Source organism: Marmota flaviventris, chromosome 2, assembly GCF_047511675.1.
Source record: "Marmota flaviventris isolate mMarFla1 chromosome 2, mMarFla1.hap1, whole genome shotgun sequence".
Classification (NCBI taxonomy): Eukaryota; Metazoa; Chordata; class Mammalia; order Rodentia; family Sciuridae; genus Marmota; species Marmota flaviventris.
In genome coordinates this window covers 34,769,458-34,790,404 of record NC_092499.1, presented here as the reverse complement: position 1 = coordinate 34,790,404, position 20,947 = coordinate 34,769,458, and the positions used below count along the sequence as shown (strand labels likewise).

The 20,947-nt window shown below is 35.4% G+C and overlaps 1 gene segment (V, D, J or C); it reads right to left on the bottom strand.

Annotated features, from left to right (window-relative positions):
• Nucleotides 1–4,170: 4,170 nt before the first annotated feature.
• LOC139704606 (T cell receptor alpha variable 14/delta variable 4-like) lies at nt 4,171–4,677 on the bottom strand. The segment is given in 2 exon segments: nt 4,171–4,463; nt 4,629–4,677. Coding segments are annotated over 2 exon segments (342 nt in total).
• Nucleotides 4,678–20,947: the final 16,270 nt, after the last annotated feature.

Here is a 20,947-nt window from a genome sequence, read left to right as displayed (position 1 = left end):
AAATATGAAAGCATTTCTAATAAGAACATTTATAATATTGAGTGCCTACATTTTAAAAAAATAGATCTCAAATAAATAAATTTATGATTCACCTCAAGCCTTAGAAAAGGAAGAATGAACTAATTCCAGATTCAGAAAAGACAGGAAGTAATTAAGATTTGGAGCAAAAAATAATGAAATTGAGAATAAAAAACATTATACAAGATTAATGCAAAAGTAGTGGGTTCTTCAAAAAAATAAATAACCCTAAGCCAAACTAACCAAAAGAAAGAGAAAATACCCAAATAAACAAAATTAAAAATGAAAAAAGGAGATATCACCACAGAAACTTCTTAAATCTAGAGAATCATTATAAACTACTTTGAAAATGTATACTCCAATAAACTGGAAAATATAGAAGACATTGACAAATTTCTACACATATATGACCTGTCCAAAGTAAAACCAAAAATATATATAGAAAACCTAAACTGACAAATATCAAAGAATGAAATTTATAAAGCAATTAAAATCCTTCCAAGGAATATAAGCTCTGGACCAGATGGATTTTCAGCTGAGTTCTACAAGATCTTTAAAGAAAAAAAACACCAGTTTTTCTCAAATTATTCCATAAGATTGAAAGGGAGGAAAGACTTCCAAATACATTCTTTGAAGCCAGTATAATTCTGATACCAAAACTAAAGGCACATCAAGGAAAGAAAAGTACAAACCAAAAACCCTACTGAACACAGATGTAAAAATCCTTAGTAGAATATTAGCAAACTGCGTACAAAAATACATCAAGATTATAATGCACCATGATCAAGTGGATTTCATCCCAGAAATGCAAGGTTGGTTAAACATACACAAATCAATGTAATTCAGCACTTAAATAGAATTAAGAATCAAACAGAAACTAGAATTAAGTAAAAATTAAGAGTTAAATAGAAATAAGAATCACATGATCATCACAATACATGCAGAAAAGAACTGATAAAATCCAACACCTACTCAGGTCAATAATTCTGAAGAAGCTAGGGTTAGAAGAAATCATCTCTAGAATAGAAGGAACACTCCAACATATTGGGGATAGCACCAGTGTCTTTAACAAGATGTCTAAAACTCAAGAAATAAAACCAAGAATCAATATATGGGATACTAGCCAGGTGTGGTAGTGCATACCTGTAATCCCACCAGCTCAGGAGACTGAAGCAAGAGGATCACAAGTTCAAAGTCAGCCTCAGCCCCTTAGCAAGACCCTAAAGCAACTTAGAGAGACCATGTCTCTAAACAAAATATTAAATAGTGCTAAGAATGTGGTTCAGTGGTTAAGCACCCATGGGTTCAATCCCTGGTACCAAAAAAAAAAAAAAAAAAAAGAAAGAAAGAAAAAGTGGAATGCCATCAAATTAAAAAGCTTCTGCACAGCAAAGGAAATGATTACAAATGTGAAGAGAGACTGTACAGAATGGGAGAAAATCTTTGCCAGTTGCTACTAGAACAGGCAATTAATATCCAGAATATATAAAGAACTCAAAAAACTTAACACTAAAAAAACAACCCATTTAAAAAATGGGCAACAGGACTAAACAGATTTTACTCAAAAGAAGAAACACAAATGGCCAAATAAATAAATAAAAAAATGTTCAACATCTCTAGCAATTAAAGAAATGCACATTAAAACTACACTAAGATTTCATCGGGCTGGAGATGTGGCTCAAGCAGTAGCGCGCTGGCCTGGCATGCATGCAGCCCGGGTTCGATCCTCAGCACCACATACAAACAAAGATGTTGTGTCCGCCGATAACTAAAAAATAAATATTAAAAAAATTCTCTCTTTCTCTCTCTCTCTCTCTCTAAAAAAAAAAAAAGATTTCATCTCACTCTTGTCAGAATGGCAATGACCAAGAACACAAACAACAATAAATGCTGGTGAGGACGTTGGGGAAAGGCACACTTGTACATTGTTGGTAGGACTTCACACTAGTACAACCACTCTGCCAAGCAATATAGAGTCCTCAAAAAACTAGGAATTTAACCATCATGTGACTGAGCTATCCTACTCTTTAATATTTATCCAAAAGAACCAAAATCAATATACTATAATGATTTAGCTACCTCTAAGTTTATAGGAGTACAAATCATAATAACTAAATTTTGGAGTCCACCCAGATGACAATAGATGAATAGATTAAGAAATTATACTGTATATACATAATATATTTTTACTCAAAGAGAAAGAATGAAATTATTACATTTTATGGTAAATGGAAGGAAACAAAGAACATCATATTAAGTAAAATAGGCCAAACTCAGAAAATCAAGGGTTAAATATTTTCTTTCTTTTGTGGAAGCTAGAGTAAAATAAAGAAAAGAAGGAGGGGAGCATTGGATATCATAAAGATGTAGTTAAGATCAATAGAGTAGAAGGAGGTCCAGAGGGAGAGAGGAAGGTATGGTAAACTGGAAAAAAATCCAAATTAACTTTAAAAAAAAAACATGATATGTGCATATATAAATACACCCCAAAATTTTTCAACTTTATGTGTAAGTAGAAAGACAAAATTAAAAATAAATAGATGAGTGAATGGAAGGCCTATAGAGTAGAAAAAGGATAGGGGGAGAGAAGGAGGAGAGGAAGAAAAAGGGGGAACATGAACCAAAATCAAATTTCAGGCATATATGATTGTTTTGAGTTAAACCCAACTACTATGTATAATTATAATATTTTAATTTTTAAAAAGTTGAGAATATTAGTACTTAACTGAATTAAAAGTTAATAAATAGGTGGATATTTCATATGTAAATATGTTCAATAGATATAATTCCAACTTTCTGTTAAAGCTTTCTTTGGTGTTATATTTTTTATTTAGTTTAGTAGAAGGTTATTGAATATGGAAAAATTGGGAAAGATTGGAACATTTATGTTGAAAAATAATTCTGCAATAAATTAGTAAAAACGTCATGGTAAACTTTACTGCTTAGAGGTGATTTGTCCTAACAGGTAGTAAAATTTACTTCTTTCTGTGACTGGCATAGAATGAAACAAACAGAACAATAAAACTTAAAAAATCAAGCGGGAAAATATTATACTGAAAGTGGGAATTTAATATTTTTTCAAGTATGGTAACTGTTTTAGGAGAAAATTATCCCTTATCTACCAGTAAAGAGGTCTCTATGGGATGGATCCTCCACATTCCCAAGATCCACTAGTTACTGAGCTTTCCATAGATGTGAAGAATGAGACGAAGCTTTCAGTGTGGGAATGGGGCTCTTCCATGTTACAGTTTTGGAGAAAATGTAAGGAACATTTAGAACAAATATTATAGCTTAATAGACACTTTTAGAAAGTAAATATGAGTACCTTTTACTCAAGGAAAGCAAACATAAGTCAAATTCATTAAATTGTATGAAACAGCATGACTTTTCTTAAACACACACACACACACACACACACACACACACCACACACACACACACACACACACACACACACACTGATTTCAGGCCTTCCTTATTTTAAGATACACTAGAAACATAATCTTTATTCAATAAATACTTAATGGAAAATTTGCTCTGAAAACCCGAGTCCATTAAGATATTTACTACTTACTTTTCAGTCATAGGTTTCTGAACTACTCTAGTCAATTCTATAAGCTAAACTTTATATTCAAATGACAAATTCTTTATTGTGTTTTTTCTTCCCTTTTTATCTTCTATAAAAATTTCTGAGCTGGGTGTGGTGGCGAACATCTATAATCCCAGCAACTCTGGAGGCTGGGACAGGAGGATCATGAGTTCAAAGCCAGATTCAGCAACAGCACTAAGCAACTCAGTGAGACCCTGTCTCTAAATAAAAGAAATATAAAATAGGGCTGGGGATGTGGTTCAGGGTTCAAGTGCCCCTGAGTACGAAAAAGAAAAAAAAAATCTGTATCCACGTTCAATCCAGAGATTCAGGACTATGGCTGATTTGATTAGTGAGAACTCTGATGTGGTCTATGAACCTAGAGAGGGGTTCCTCAGAGTGAGTGTTTTCCCTCCAACCCCAGACATGAGCTGCCACAGCCCTGCCCACTTCCTGTCTGGGGTGCCCACTCCCTGCCTTGGTCCCTACAGCAGGTGGCTGTCTCAGACAGACCCTGGGTTTTTGTGCACCTCCCTCCAACAGTCCTCCCACTGTGCCCTCTCTCAGTGCACAGAAATACACCGCTGAGTCCCCCAGCTGTGAGCTGAGATGACAAGCTGGATGGATTTGCTTGCCTTCTGCAAATTCACTGAGTAGTGACCTTCTGTGGCATTTTCCTGACCATAAGAGTTCTGACGGATGAGGAAGACCATCTCCCCACTGCTGGGCTTCTTGTACCAGAGGAGACCATAACTTCCAGCAATGGCATCATAGGAGCAGAGTAGGCTCACAGCCTCCTTCACCTGCACCCACATGGCTGGCTGGGCCTGAGTCACCTTCTGGGCAAAACTGGATCCTGAAGGAAAAAGGACAGAATCAGAAAGTTGAGGAATAAGTGGCTGGAAAAAGAAAGTACATTTTTGCTCCCTGCTAATCTCCCTCCTAATGTCCCTTTAAAGTGACTCTGTTCCCCAGTCCCTTGGTCATAGAAAAGGCTCCTTCCCACAAGGACCATCCCTACCCAGCCACATGGACACCATGACCAGCTTCAGCAGCCAGGGCAGCACCATGTTGGTGTTCTTCCTCTAGTTGAAAAGTATCTGTTTCCTCTTGGATTTCAGGGCTCTGCACTGGGAGGGGAGCCCCACATGGCGAGAGAGGAACAACTGGGCTATGAGCTGTTGCTGCACCAGAGCAGGAAACAGAGGCTTCCTGGAGCAGGAGGTGGCATGTGTCATCTTAAACTTCTCTGTGGCTGGCTGATGGTCTCACCAACACAGACTTCAGATCTGGCACTGGAGTCACACTAAATCTGATTAAGCCACAAACAGGACAACTGTTCTGCTCTCTACTAACATGGAATATTTTTCTACCAGGAGGATGACTAATTAAAGAGATACAATGAAATTCTTCTCATACTATTTAAATCCATTATACTGATCATTCACAGAAATCCCATGATTGTACTTTTGTTATTCAAAAAGTGTCCATATCCAGAAAAGATATTTTGACACTCTCATGCCAAATTTGTAATTAAATTTGATTTCAATATGTTACAATAAAAACTTGAACATAGATAATACCAGATTCCAGTATATATATCTAGTCTTCAAGTAGAAGGAAAATTAACGCAGGTTGCTGAATTTGTGGATCCCTCTGAGGAAAGTGAAAACAAAAAATATATACAGTGATGTCAGCATTTTTCAATGTAGTTAAAAAACTTCCAGGACTCCAGAGACTATGATGTTTCTTAACCCTGTTAGCCTCTTCTTAATCTGATAGTTTGAAAATAGACACTAAATACTTAAAGTGCATTATGTCTTCATGCTAATCATAGAAATTTTATCATGAAGACACTATAAGAGTCACCACAGAAGCTGGGGAGGGGGTGATGCTTGAGCAGATGATCATACTGAATTGACTATAGACCATGCCTTTCTGACTACAGTCCTTAGTAAGGATCTCTTATACAACATAAATAAAAAATCATGGAAAAGCTCCACAATTTCCTCTCAGATCCAGAAAATTTGGTTCTCAAGTTTGCATAGAAATACTACAAAAGACAGATTTCTTTGATCAATGAAAACAAGATATTACCAAAGCCAGAAAGACCCCCTGGAAGAGCCAACTGATCTCCAGTGAATGCTTGCTTAATTCCTCAGAGACAACACATCACAGTTGGAACATGTGGGCTGCAACGTTAAATGAACACTTACTTGTAGGAAAACTTTCCTAGCATAGCAGAAAATGTGGCCAGTTCATGCCTTTCCTGGTACCAAAAAAGTTCCATAAATACAGTAAAGATGGGACATTAACAGGAATGGAACAATTTGACCATCTCCAGAAGAATTTCATGAAATTGCAAAACCTTCATGAGTCACGAGTGTGTACCACTAAGTCTTCTCTTTTCTATGAGTTGAAGCAGCCTCCTATCAGAAAGCCACAGCACCTGCAATGAAGAAAACTCGGCTTGATTTTGTGTTCTTTGCCTGAGTTCATCCAATTCATGTGAATCACGTTTGTGGGACAGTTAGGTGAGACTGTCCTCACTCAGAAATTTCACTTTTTTTCATCAACTCAATATACTCTGAAAATTTGGAACCAAATGAAATGTCCAAAATCAAATTAAGTACTGAATCATGCTACAATATAGCTCAGCAGTAGAGCACATGCCTAGCATATGTGAAGCCCTGAATTCCACCCCCATTGCCACAAAGAAAAAACAAAAATCAGGTGAAATTAATTACTGTATCAGACATGCTTGAGCCCCCATGTCCTATGTAATGCATTGTTAACCTAAGCTTTTGTGGCTATGCTTTTCCCCTTCATAGGAACTAGTCACCAGTAGGTACAGGTAATTCTCAAATTATACAGATTCCATGTTTCACAAACTTAATAAGATAAGTTGTCTTGCTATGAATTAGTCACCAGTAGTACAGGTAATTCCCAAATTATACAGATTCCATGTTTCACAAACATAACTAGATAAGTAAAGTCATGAATCAGTGTCCTCATCAGTATGCCAACAGGTTGCCTTTCCTGGCATCCCATTTTATCAGCCTTTGTATGGCTGAAACCTAGATGACCTGATGAAACAACCCAGAGAATGATACATTTGAACCTTATAGAAATGACCTAAATGGTATTTACTACCAGGTGAACAAATAAAGTACAAGGAACTGATCCTAAGGGCATTTAACAATTATTATGACATCACTCATCCTACAGTGACAATAACTAAAAAGTAATTCACGTTAAAGATCTTAAGTAAGATTCTGTAGATAATGTTCTTAAGAAGACAGTCCTCAAAATATGGGCACTGACCCAGGATCCTTGAAACACACAAACCCTGATACAACCTATACAGTGTCTCTGAGACTGTCAGAACAGAATTCTCTGGATAATTAGAAACACTCACAGTGATATCTCCGGTCTAATCCTTAATTTTTTATACTTTAAGTAGTATTTTCTCACCTCAATGGTAGAATGAACATATAATTTATCTTGTTTTGTTCTTCTACTAGCAAAATAACGTGGTATGGTACAGGTTTTATTGAGGCAATAGCCACAATAGTGTTTTATTTGAGTTCTACAAAGCCATTAGTAGTGAATCATATCTAAAGAATTGCTGAGTATGTCATTCAATGCCACTTCTTGAATAATCCAACTCATAACCCAGCCTGAAGAAGCATAGAGTAAGTGACTTTTGATTAATAAAATTAGACTTAAAATGTTAGAAATGTATCTGCTGATAAATAATCAAGGTAGAATTGGTGCAGTTAAACTCATACAAAGAGAAGGACTCACCCTAATTGTATACACTGACATGAAACTCATCTGAAACTCTACTTTATCAATTGTCATTATGGTGGGATATATTTTTTTTTCTTTTTTGGTAAAAATATAAATCAGATCTCCAAGGAAATAAAAACACTTGAAATAATGATTGTTTTAAATGAAATGACATAAAAGTTTAAAACATTCAGGAGTAGGAGCGACTGAGATTGGTGCAGAGATAGAGGTTTCATATGTACCCTATGGCATTAGCTTCCTCTATCCAAGATTCAGGTTTCTTCAGAGGTTTAAATTATATGACTCAATTCACAGGATATTCTGCAAAGTCACAAGTAGAAAAGAACACATGAAGTTTGCCTGGACTTTGGGATGAGAGGGTGTGGTTATAATTGGAGAGCACAAGAGGCTCTGAGATGACAACATTATTCCACATCATGATTGTGCAGTGGTTACAGAGACCTATATGATGCAATGGAATTCAGTGTTCACAGATAGAACTATACACCAAAGAGTTAATTCTTTTATAAAACAATTTAAGAAATGATATTTAAAATCCCAGGAAAATAAAGTGATGACACTTTCTATTTTTGTGACTGGACTCAGTCTAATATGTAACATTATTTCCTCAATGTGGAAAAAAGAAAGCCCCAGACATACCCACTGTGGAAGGCAAAATCACACCACCAAAACAACTCAGTTCCTGACCACTAGAATGTCAGTTAATTTATATGCAGATAGGTTTAAGTTAAGATATTTAACTAGAAAGTATATGGGAATATATGAAATTTGAAAGCAATCTTGTTTGTGTTTGAGAGATGCCAGGTGACTGTGGAGGCAGAAAATGGAGGGGGCAGCCCCAAGCCCAGAAATGCAGGCGGCCATCAGAGCTGGGAGGAGCCAGGAGCAGATTCTCCCTACAGCCTCTGGGTGGGTGCAGCCCAGAGAAACTGATTTTAACTTCAGGCCTCTAGAACCATGTTGGGGAAAAAACACTTCCATTGCTGTAAGCCACCAAATTTGTTACAGAAGCAAAAGGGAAATTTACCTGAACCATGTTGAAGTTCCAAAGCTTGAACAGCTTGGATCTAAGATAATTTATCCTACACACTGTGGCTGGGTTTCTTTTAATAATGTGTGGGCTTTGTTTCATTCTTTTGGATAAATTATCAGCTTAGTAAGATAGAACTTTTTGGTGAATAATAACATACCCTCTCTCTTATAACCATGAAACTTAGTGATAAAATGTAAGCCACGCTTCCCTCTCACTCCATTACCAGACTTGAGTGAAATGCACTAATAAGGAATCCACTTCCTTCTCCAGGACAGGAGCTAGTGATAATGTTGAGGGAAAGAAGGACAGCCAGTTGAAGAAGGGGTCACAACATTAGCCACTACCATTCAGAGGTTTTAAATTTAATTTATTCTAGAGACTACAAGAACCAGCCAATTAGCTGATAACTAACATCTGTAAATTAGCCAAGAAGGATCCTCCTCACCACACCAGCAGCCAGCTGTGTCTATCCTTAATACGGGAGCTCTTCAAATTCTCCTTTCTCACAGAATGAATTTGGCAGAGCTCCCTCTTTTTCTATTTCCTGAAATAACTTGAAAAGTATTGGTAATAATTCTTCTTTAAAGGTTTTGTAAAACTCCGCTGTATACCCATCCGGTCCTGGGCTTTTCTTGGTTGGTAGTCTTTTGATTGCTTCTTCTATTTCATCCATTGTTATAGGTCTATTTAAGTTGTGAGTATCCTCCTGACTCAGTCGGGGCAAATCATATGACTTAAGAAATTTATCGATGTCTTCACTATCTTCTATTTTATTGGAATATAGGTTTTCAAAATAATTTCTAATTGTCTTCTGTATTTCTGTAGCATCTGTTGTGATATTGCCTTTTTCATCCCGTATGTTAGTAATTTGAGTTCTCTCTCTTCTTCTCTTTGTTAGCATGGCTAAGGGTCTGTCGATCTTATTTATTTTTTCGAAGAACCAACTTTTAGTTTTGTTAATTTTTTCAATAGTTTCTTTTGTTTCAATTTCATTGATTTCTGCTCTGATTTTAATAATTTCTTGCCTTCTGCTACATTTGCTGTTGTTTTGCTCTTCCTTTTCTAGGGCTTTGAGATGAAGTCTGAGCTCATTTATTTGTTGGTTTTTCCTTTTTTTGAGGAATGACCTCCAGGCGATGAATTTCCCTCTTAAAACTGCTTTCATTGTGTCCCATAGATTCCAATATGTTGTGTCTGTATTTTCATTTATCTCTAAGAATTTTTTGATTTCCTCCTTTATGTCTTCTGTAACCCATTGATCATTCAGTAACATATTGTTCATTTTCCATGTGATGTAGGATTTTTCCTTCCTTCTTTTATCATTGATTTCCAGTTTCATTCCATTATGATCAGATAAAATGCATGGTATTATCTCCACCCCTTTATATTTACTGAGAGTTGCCCTATGGCATAATATATGGTCTATTTTTGAGAAGGATCCATGTACTGCTGAGAAAAAAGTATATCCACTTGATGATGGTTGATATATTCTATATATGTCCGTTAAGTCAAGGTTATTGATTGTGTTATTGAGTTCTATAGTTTCTTTATTCAACTTTTGTTTGGAGGATCTGTCCAATGGTGAGAGAGGTGTGTTGAAGTCACCCATGATTATTGTGTTGTGGTCTATTTGATTCTTGAACTTGAGGAGAATTTGTTTTATGAATGTCACAGCACCATTATTTGGTGCATAAATATTGATAATTGTTATGTCTTGCTGGTGAATGGTTCCTTTTAACAGTATATAATGTCCTTCCTTATCCCTTTTGATTAACTTAGTCTTGAAGTCGATTTTATTCGATATGAGGATGTCCACCCCTGCTTGCTTATGAGGACCGTGTGCGTGGTATATTTTTTCCCAACCTTTCACCTTCAGCCTGTGTATGTCTTTTCCAATCAGATGTGTCTCCTGGAGGCAGCATATTGTTGGATTTGTTTTTTTTTTTTTTAATCCATGTTACCAGCCTATGTTGCTGTATTGGAGAGTTTAAGCCATTAACGTTTAGAGTTACTATTGATATATGGTTTGTACTTCCAGCCATGTTTGATTATTTATCTTCTTCTTTTTTTTTAAATTAGTTTGTTTCTCCATGATTAGCTTTCCCCCTGCCCTCTGATTCCAAAACCAGACAAAGACACCTCAAAGAAAGAAAACTACAGACCAATATCTCTGATGAACCTAGATGCAAAAATCCTCAATAAAATTCTGGCGAATCGGATACAAAGGCACATCAAAAAAATTGTGCACCATGATCAAGTAGGATTCATACCTGGGCTGCAAGGATGGTTCAATATGTGTTATACACCACATCAATAGACTTAAAGATAAGAACCATATGATCATCTCGATAGACGCAGAAAAAGCATTCGACAAAGTACAGCATCCCTTTATGTTCAAAACATTAGAAAAACTAGGGATAACAGGAACTTACCTTGACATAGTAAAAGCTATATATGCTAAGCCTCGGGCTAGCATCATTCTCAATGGAGAAAAATTGAAGGCATTCCCTCTAAAATCTGGAACAAGACAGGGATGCCCTCTATCACCACTTCTATTCAATATAGTTCTTGAAACACTGGCCAGAGCAATTAGACAGACGAAAGAAATTAAAGGCATAAAAATAGGAAAAGAAGAACTTAAATTATCACTATTTGCGGATGACATGATTCTATACCTAGAAGACCCAAAAGGGTCTACAAAAAAACTACTAGAACTAATAAATGAATTCAGCAAAGTGTCAGGATATAAAATCAACACGCATAAATCAAAGGCATTTCTGTATATCAGTGACAAAACTTCTGAAACGGAAATGAGGAAAAACACTCCATTCACAATATCCTCAAAAAAAAAAAAATACTTGGGAATCAACCTAACAAAAGAGGTGAAAGATCTATACAATGAAAACTACAGAACCCTAAAAAGAGAAGTAGAAGAAGATCTTAGAAGATGGAAAAATATACCCTGTTCATGGATAGGCAGAACTAACATCATCAAAATGGCGATATTACCAAAAGTTCTGTATAGGTTTAATGCAATGCCAATCAAAATCCCAACGGCATTTCTTGTAGAAATAGATAAAGTAATCATGAAATTCATATGGAAAAATAAAAGACCCAGAATAGCAAAAGCAATTCTAAGCAGGAAGTGTGAATCAGGTGGTATAGCGATACCAGATTTAAAACTATATTACAGAGCAATAGTAACAAAAACAGCATGGTACTGCTACCAAAACAGGCGGGTGGACCAATGGTACAGAATAGAGGACACAGAGACTAATCCACAAAGCTACAACTATCTTATATTTGATAAAGGAGCTAAAAGCATGCAGTGGAGGAAAGATAGCATCTTCAATAAATGGTGCTGGGAAAACTGGAAATTCATATGCAACAAAATGAAACTGAATCCCCTCCTCTCGCCATGCACAAAAGTTAACTCAAAGTGGATCAAGGAGCTAGATATCAAATCAGAGACTCTGCGTCTGATAGAAGAAAAAGTTGGCTCCAATCTACATATTGTGGGGCCAGGCTCCAAATTCCTTAATAGGACACCCATAGCACAAGAGTTAATAACAAGAATCAACAAATGGGAATTACTTAAACTGAAAAGTTTTTTCTCAGCAAGATAAACAATAAGAGAGGTAAATAGGGAGCCTACATCATGGGAACAAATTTTTACTCCTCACACTTCAGATGGAGCCCTAATATCCAGAGTATACAAAGAACTCAAAAAATTAGACAATAAGATAACAAATAACCCAATCAACAAATGGGCCAAGGACCTGAACAGACACTTCTCAGAGGAGGACATACAATCAATCAACAAGTACATGAAAAAAATGCTCACCATCTCTAGCAGTCAGAGAAATGCAAATCAAAACCACCCTAAGATACCATCTCACTCCAGTAAGATTGGCAGCCATTATGAAGTCAAACAACAAGTGCTGGTGAGGATGTGGGGAAAAGTGTACTCTTGTACATTGCTGGTGGGACTGCAAACTGGTGCAGCCAATTTGGAAAGCAGTATGGAGATTCCTGGGAAAGCTGGGAATGGAACCACCATTTGACCCAGCTATTGCCCTTCTCGGACTATTCCCTGAAGACCTTAAAAGAGCGTACTAAAGGGATACTGCCACATCGATGTTCATAGCAGCACAATTCACAATAGCTAGACTGTGGAACCAACCCAGATGCCCTTCAATAGATGAATGGATTAAAAAAATATGGCATTTATACACCATGGAGCATTACGCAGCACTAAAAAATGACAAAATCATGGAATTTGCAGGGAAATGGATGGCACTAGAGCAGATTATGCTAAGTGAAGCTAGCCAATCCCTAAAAAACAAATACCAAATGTCTTCTTTGATATAATGAGAGCAACTAAGAACAGAGCAGGGAGGAAGAGCAGGAAGAAAAGATTAACATTAAACAGAGACATGAGGTGGGAGGCAAAGGGAGAGAAAAGGGAAATTGCATGGTAATGGAGGGAGACCCTCATTGTTATACAAAATTACATATAAGAGGATGTGAGGGGAATGGGAAAATAAACAAGGACAGAAATGAATTACAGTAGATGGGGTAGAGAGAGAAGATGGGAGGGGGGATAGTTGAGGATAGGAAAGGTAGCAGAATACAACAGTTACTAATAGGGCATTATGTAAAAATGTGGATGTGTAACCGATGTGATTCTGCAATCTGTATTTGGGGTAAAATTGGGAGTTCATAACCAACTTGAATCTAATGCATGAAATATGATATGTCAAGAGCTTTGTAATGTTTTGAACAACTAATAAAAAAAATAAAATAAATAAAAATAAAAAAAAAAAACACAAATTCACCTTCCTTTCTCAAGAAGTCAAAGACTTCAGGAATTTCTTTTTTATATAGCTTCTTCATTTTCTTTGACTTATTGTGATCACTAAAATATAATTTTTAAAAGAAACTTGTGATCATAAAGTTTAATTCAGTCTAGACATAGAGATAGCATTTTAGCAAGACATCTGTGAGTTCATCATTAAACAAATTCCTTCTGTAATCTACTAGTAAGAGTTGAGTAAAGTGGGGATTAATATTTATGTATCTAGGATTGTACATATATACATATATAATTTTTTTCATATACACAAAGAACTAAAGGAGAAATAAAATTAACTATTGAGTAATAAATTTAACTGTCTCTATAAAATGGAATTTTATCAAGAAAGAGAAGCATGGATAACTGGAAATAAATAGATTTCTTCAAAATAAATTTTGTTCATATAATTGGGGTTTTTACAATAGGATGTTTTAAGATGAATATATATATATATATATATATATATATATATATATATATATATATATATATATATATGGTTATATAGTGAAGCAAATTACATATCTATTCTTTTCCATAATAAGTTTTTGTGTTGACCAAAAAAAGCTAAAATCTACTTATTTGACAGAAATCCCTAACACAGTATCATTAACTGTATGCCTTCTACTGTATATTAGATATCTAGACTAGTTCATCTTATATATGTACTTGTCTGTATTCTTTGAGCAAATATTAGAGACAGATTGTCTGGGTACAAAATTATCAATTTCCCATTTTTTGTATCATATATATTTTCTGTGTTTGGTGCATAATGTTTTCTAGTCAGAAAAAAATAACGCAATATCTAAAGAGTCAAAGGGCAGCAATCATAGGAATTACAATGTTGTTCACAAGGGGTTATTTAGATGAAAAGATTCTGAACAGCAGATGTAAACTCATCTTCAATGTCTAGATTTCAAGGCAAAATAGTTCTAATTCCCCCTTAAGAATATGTTAAGTAGAGCTTTAGAATTGCTGATCACGTGAACATACCTGGAGTTGGGGATTCTTTCCCCCATGCCTTCCCTATGTATCTCCTCATCCATCTGTCCAATATTCACTATGTATATGTATAGCAAAACTTTGTGCTGTATGCCTTTCTTAACAAAAATGATAGGAAAAATGTTAAGTAATATATAGAAAAAAATATTAAACACCAGGGTAATAATGTACCTAAATTTCTTACTATATACTAATATGCTATTTGCTACTTTTAAACAATATGGCAAATGCTATTCAGGAAAGTCTGTGGTAAGGGAAACAGGTGGGGCTTGGCCCAGTAGCTGGTTTGAATACAGGCTGTAGATGTCTAGGAAGCATCGTGCATCAGCTGCACAGAAGTAGACAGCTGAGTCTCCATTTTGGGTGGCTGTGACATTCAGGGAGAAGTGTTTGGCTTTCTTATCCAACACAACAATGAATCTTTGGATTTGATTTATCTCCTTATTTGAACGAATGTCTATAATCATCTGGAGACCTTTTCCAGCTTCTTGCTTATACCAAGTGAAATAGACTGAACCACTGTATGAATAAGTACAGTTGATAACAGCGCTGCCTCCCTCCTGGACACTCAGCATAGAAGGATGATGCTCCACCTTGTTTCCTTGGCTCATACCTTGGAAAGAAAAAGAAAAACAAGAAATTGGGTCATTACTCTCCAGAATTTTATTTTCCTGCAGGAGATTCAGGAGATCTAAATAAACCTAATCATCTCCCTGGACATTAAAAGAACATTCAGTTGTATACTCTATTATCCCCCAATCCTCAACTCACAGCTCATCTGTAGCCACAAGAACACAAATAAAGAATAAATCACTGTCTTCATTATTCTTCTTTTAGTCCACAGATTTGATCTCTAGCCAGGAGAGCTCCTTCCTTTATCAGGTTGTCACTTTGTTTCCTCTAACAATTATAGTGGCTTCTCTTATTACCTACCCAGCCAATAAGAAAAAGGCTTCTGACATCAGCCTATGCATGCAGAAACTACCACAAAGAACACATCATCTATTCTGCACCAGCTGGGATAGACTGCTCCCTTGTGGTCACAATCTTAACTACTGAAATCCCTGGTAAAATGGTCTTTCCTTCCCCCAAGAGGAACTCAGACACATAAAAGTGGCAATAGGTCTATTAAATATGTATCAGATCAGAAATTAAATGCACAGTTAGTATGCAGACATCAAGGTTGATGTTCGTGCATACTACTGAGCCATTGTTAATAAATTGGTGCTGCTGGTGTTGATACAACCATGGGCTGACTTCATAAATTTGAAATCAAGGAAGCACTCTTGTAAATGAAGGAACACTTATTGCTTTTCCTTTCAGCAAAATCTTCCTCCAAGATATGTCTATGACAGAGAAAAACTCTTCATCAAAGGAAATTGTAAGCCAAAGAACAGAAAGAGAGAAGACCACTGAATATTGGAAATGCACATTATGTCAGAGTCTGCTGCTCCAAGCCTAGTCCTGCCCATAACTTACCATTCCTAGAGAAGAGACAGTACCAAAATCAAACTATGGCATCTTCCCTCAGTAAAGGTGCCTGGGATAAAAGATCAAATTTTAATGGTAAAGGAGTACAGGGATACATTCTTGAGTCATTAATACTCCAACTTCAATAACAGGTGGACAGATTGGATTGAATTTCAATGAGAAATTTTATGTGCTTAAGAAAAATTTTCCTATTTCTGATGGCTCCTATTCTGCAAAGTACTAGAGAAAGAGAAAAGATGCTCAAAACATCAAACTACAGATTCAAAATATGTAACCACACATAAGTTTATTCTTTATGTGACTTTATAATCTGCTATCAAATGGATTATTGTCCATAAATGCTATGACTGTCTTATATCTTCCCTGGAATTTCCTCTTAACCTATGAGCCAATCCTCCTAGGATGATCTTCTGCTGCCTTGATCAATGATTTTTTCACAGATTTACACTACAAAGTTCTTTCCCCAAAACTTTGATAAAGTATTTCAGCTGTGCATATTTCCAGGATTATTTCCATTAGCTAAAAAGCCTGCTTTCATCTACTTTAATTCCTTGATGTTACTTGAAATATCTATAAGAAAAATCTAGGAAAGCTTACCAATTGCCTGTGTAAGATAAGATAATACAAAGGGAATAAGCAGAATCCCAAAAACAAACCATCAGCAATGGCTTCAGGCAAACCAAGATGACCTCACTTCCAGATTCAAGACCCCTTTCCACTGATTTGTCCTCACTACTACACTGGAATCACAGAGAGTAAATCTAACACATTTCATGCCATTATAGATTTAAGGATATGTGTGATGACAGTGTTTGACTCAATAAATAAGTGTGTGTGTGTGTATAAAATATTTCCATATTATAACATTCATCCATTATAAGTTTTTCTATTACTTGCCTATTCTTCATATAATAGAATTTACAATTTCTCAGACAAAATTCCCTATTCTTGGATACAGATAATTTGGGTCAATGTTTGCATTTTTGAGTTGTGACATTCAGAAAAAAGATTTTGTGCCACCTTCAGGGACTACCAGCTGCAGGAGGACAATGCTGTCCTTAGTGTCTCAATTTCAATAATCATCCTGACTAACAATGTACAAGTGATGCTGATGATGTTGGTATCCTCCCATCAGGGATGGATTCCTGGGCTAATGAATATACACTGCTACTTGTAGGGAAGGCCATAGAGATGATCTGGGTGTGGAGGATGTCCTGTCACTTATATCTCACTCCAACAGCAGCCAGTGAGTGGTGGTGGACTGATTTGTTAGCAGAATAACAAGAAAATAAGAATAAAAAATAATACAAGGGATCAATGCAAGAACGAGTTATTTCTTTGAAAAAGTAAACAAGATTGATTAGCCCTTAGCCAAACCAGCTGAAAGAAAGAGGAAGAAGACCCAAACCAACAAAATTGAAAATAAAACTTTCCAAATTGAGCTTATGCAATTTATTGTATTAGATTTTCAAAATTCCTTCTCTTAGCAATTTCATTTTCAAGCACTATAATTAAAAGTGATGTCAAGAACTTTTACTCAATGCAAGACTATGGACTGAATTTTTGATAATTTCTGGTTAAGATGAATGATGGAACAGATACAGAAGTTCTTAAAAATGCTAGAACAATATTGTTTCATAGCTTAGTTGGAAATATAACTTTTATTAAATCTAGGGTTTATGTTTCTAGGGAATTGATTTTTGTAACTTGAATTACTTTCTTGTCCAAATCAATTTCCTGTGAGTCTGACTTTAATTTTAAATGTAAATTAATACATAAAAATTTTAATATTTGCACAGATATTTTCTATAACTGGTGGATATCTGATAACTTGATAGAGACTCCATAATGTGTATATAACTCAAAATGCTTATCTATGCATCCTGATGCTGTATTTTTAATTATAAGAAACATTAATTTTAAAATTATCTTTCTTAAAAAAACTAAGTTCATTCAAAACTTTACACATAAATGGCATTCTACTTCATCAGGCTACTATCTTTATATATATTTCCTATATCTGATCAGGAAAACAATCCCATTGATAATAGCCTCAACAAAAATAAAACACCTTGGAATAAACCTACACAAAGAGGTGAGAGAACTCTACAATAAAAATTATAGAAATCTAACGAAAGAAATTGAACAAGACACTAGAAGATGGAAAGAACTCCCATGTTCATGGATAGGCTGAAATAGTACTGTCAGAATGATGGTGCTACCAAATACAATATAGAGATGCAATGCAAACCCCATTAAATACCACAGGCATTCATCCCAGAATTTAGAAAAATTTGTCCTAAAATTCATATGTAAGAGATCTACAGTAGCCAAGTGGGAAAAAGGAAAAACAGCTATTCTTGGGGCATCACAATACCTGACCTCAAATTATACTGAAGAGCTACAGTAACAAAAAGAACATGATACTGGCATAAAATGAGATGCATAAACCAATGGGAAAGACTAGAGACACTGAAAAAAACAGACACAGTCATCTGATCGTTGAGAAATATACTAAAAAGATATGTTGTAGAAAATGTAGCCTTTTTAACAAATGGTGATGGAAAACTGGATATCCATGTGTAGAAGAATTAGGTTAGATACCTATCTCTCAACCTGCAAAAAAATTCTCAAAACTGTGTCAAGCAAGGAATTAAACTATAAAATATGCAACTGCTAGAAGAAAGCATAGGGTCAACACTTCAACATATAAGTGCAGGCAATGATATTCACAAAGGATTCCTAAGACTCAGGAAATAACACCAAATGTAAATAAATGGGATGACACCAATTTAAAAAAAAAAAAAAAAAAAAAAAAAAAAAAAACTTTTGCAGCAATCTAAAAGGAATCAATTAAGAAAGAAAGAGAGAAGCTACAGAATGAGAGAAAATTTTTGCTAGCTACTCTTCTGACAAAGGACTAATATCCAAAATATATGAAGAACTCAAAAAAATTAACAACAAAAAAGTAAGTAATAACCCATTTAATAAATGAACAAATTAACTAAACAGGCACTTCTCTAAAGAAGAAATGCAAATGGCCAATAAACACATAAAAAATCTGCAACATCCCTAGCTATCAGAAAAATTCAAGTCAAAACTATACTGAGAATTCATCTCACCCCGGTGGCTACTCTCAAGAATACAAACAATAATAAATGTTAGAGAGCATGTAGAGAAAAAGGAAGACTTTGACACTGTTGGTGGGAATACAAATTAGTACAACCACCTTAGAAACCAATATGGAGGTCTCACAAAAGATCAAGGATGAAATCAACATATGACCCAGCTATACCACACCTGGGCATTTATTCTAAAGAATTAAAGACATCCCCCTATAGCAATACATGCATACCCATGTTTATAGCAGCACAATTCACAATAGCCAAACTATGGAGCCACCTAGGTCTTTATCAGTGGATGATTAGACAAAGAAAGCATGGTTTATACACACACTAAAGTTTTTATAAAGTCATAAAGGAGACTGAAATTATGTCATTTATAGGAAAATTGATGGAAGTTGAGAACATTAGGTTAGGTGAAATAAGCCAAATTCTCTCACATGTGGAAGCTACAGACAAAAAGTAAAAGAAAGTTTGGGGTGTAGATCTCATGAAAATCAAAGGGACAACCATAGAAGAAAGGGACCAGAGGAAGGAAGAGAGGGAAAGGGAAAATATTATGGAATGATAATGGCCAAATTATATTGTTATATTGTGTGTATGAAAACATATGTAGCAATAAATCCACCATTAATATATAATTATAGTGCACTAATCAAAAATGGAAAGAATTTTAAAAAGAGATACCACAAAATTATTTTAAATTGCACTATATAAATAATATTATGACATTATGAATAGGAATGAACTGAAAAGTTCTTTCTCAATGCTACCACACCATCAAATGTTTTTCTCTTTGTTTCCTCACAGACCTTTCCACAGAAAGATCTTAGTTTTACCTAATATGTTCTTGACAGAGTTATGTGACTAAACATATGAAACTTTCATTATATGACAATTTTTCTATAACAGTGACCACTTGATATGCTTTAATCTAATGTTTTCAGCTTTAATTCAACACTTAGTAATAATATTGTCCTTGCTGTTATGCAGGTTTAAAACTTGTTATGTTAATATATGTTAATGTTCTATGAAGTAATAATAATAACAGGCATTCCTGATTCTACATCTGTGCATAATCACTCTGCTATATGGCATCAATTTTCAAAACTAGACTTTATAACTTTTCAAAGGATTCTAATCACTCCAAAATGCTTTATTGCAATGTCCACACATATTTATTTATTTTGTAAAAATTTACCAGCAACACTGATTGCCACCCATAGACATTAGGAATTCCTGTGTGCACCTGCTCTTGGAATGGGCTAGACCAACTGCTCAGCTCATAGGCTGCCCACTGTCCCCTTCAATCTCAGGTCACTGTGTCCTTTTCCTAAAGCCCCAAGCGTCTCCTCTGCTCATGCATGTGCTCCATCCTCTTATCAGATTCACTTATGAAACATAAGTTCAAACACAAAATTATTAAGGATTTCAATATAGCAACAGCTCACTATTATGTCAAGCTCCAGACCCTTCCTGAGTGCCAGGCCCTGAGAATTGTATGGGTCACATTTCCCAGGAAGCTGGTCCTGCTCCCAGCTTCACTGGAATTGTCCAGGTGTGAGGACATGGACTCACTCCTTCCTAGACAATCCCTTACATTTACATGAGGAGCTTGCAATAATGAAAATCTGTTTACATTGCAATTAGTCCACATGCAGGGTTAAACTTTGGGTTTGTTTGTGAGAATGTTGGGTAGGTGGCTACAGAAAACAAAGATTTCTTTGTGGGTAATGCTGGAAAGATTTGTACTCCCTTTCCCAGACCCTAAATAATGTTAGAAAATCATGAGTAACAGATTCATTCAAACTGCAAGGAAGTACATTGGATTTCCATATAACAAAATTATACATTAATGAGCATTTCTTTAATCGGTGCTATATGGAAATAATTAAATGGATATTTTCATCACTGTTGTATGAGAACATATTGTAGAACTCTATCCATAGTCATCTTTGCATTCAGGAGTCTTCTGCCCTGTCTAGCTCAGAGCAAAAACCCTAATCAGATTTCCTGAGTGGGAA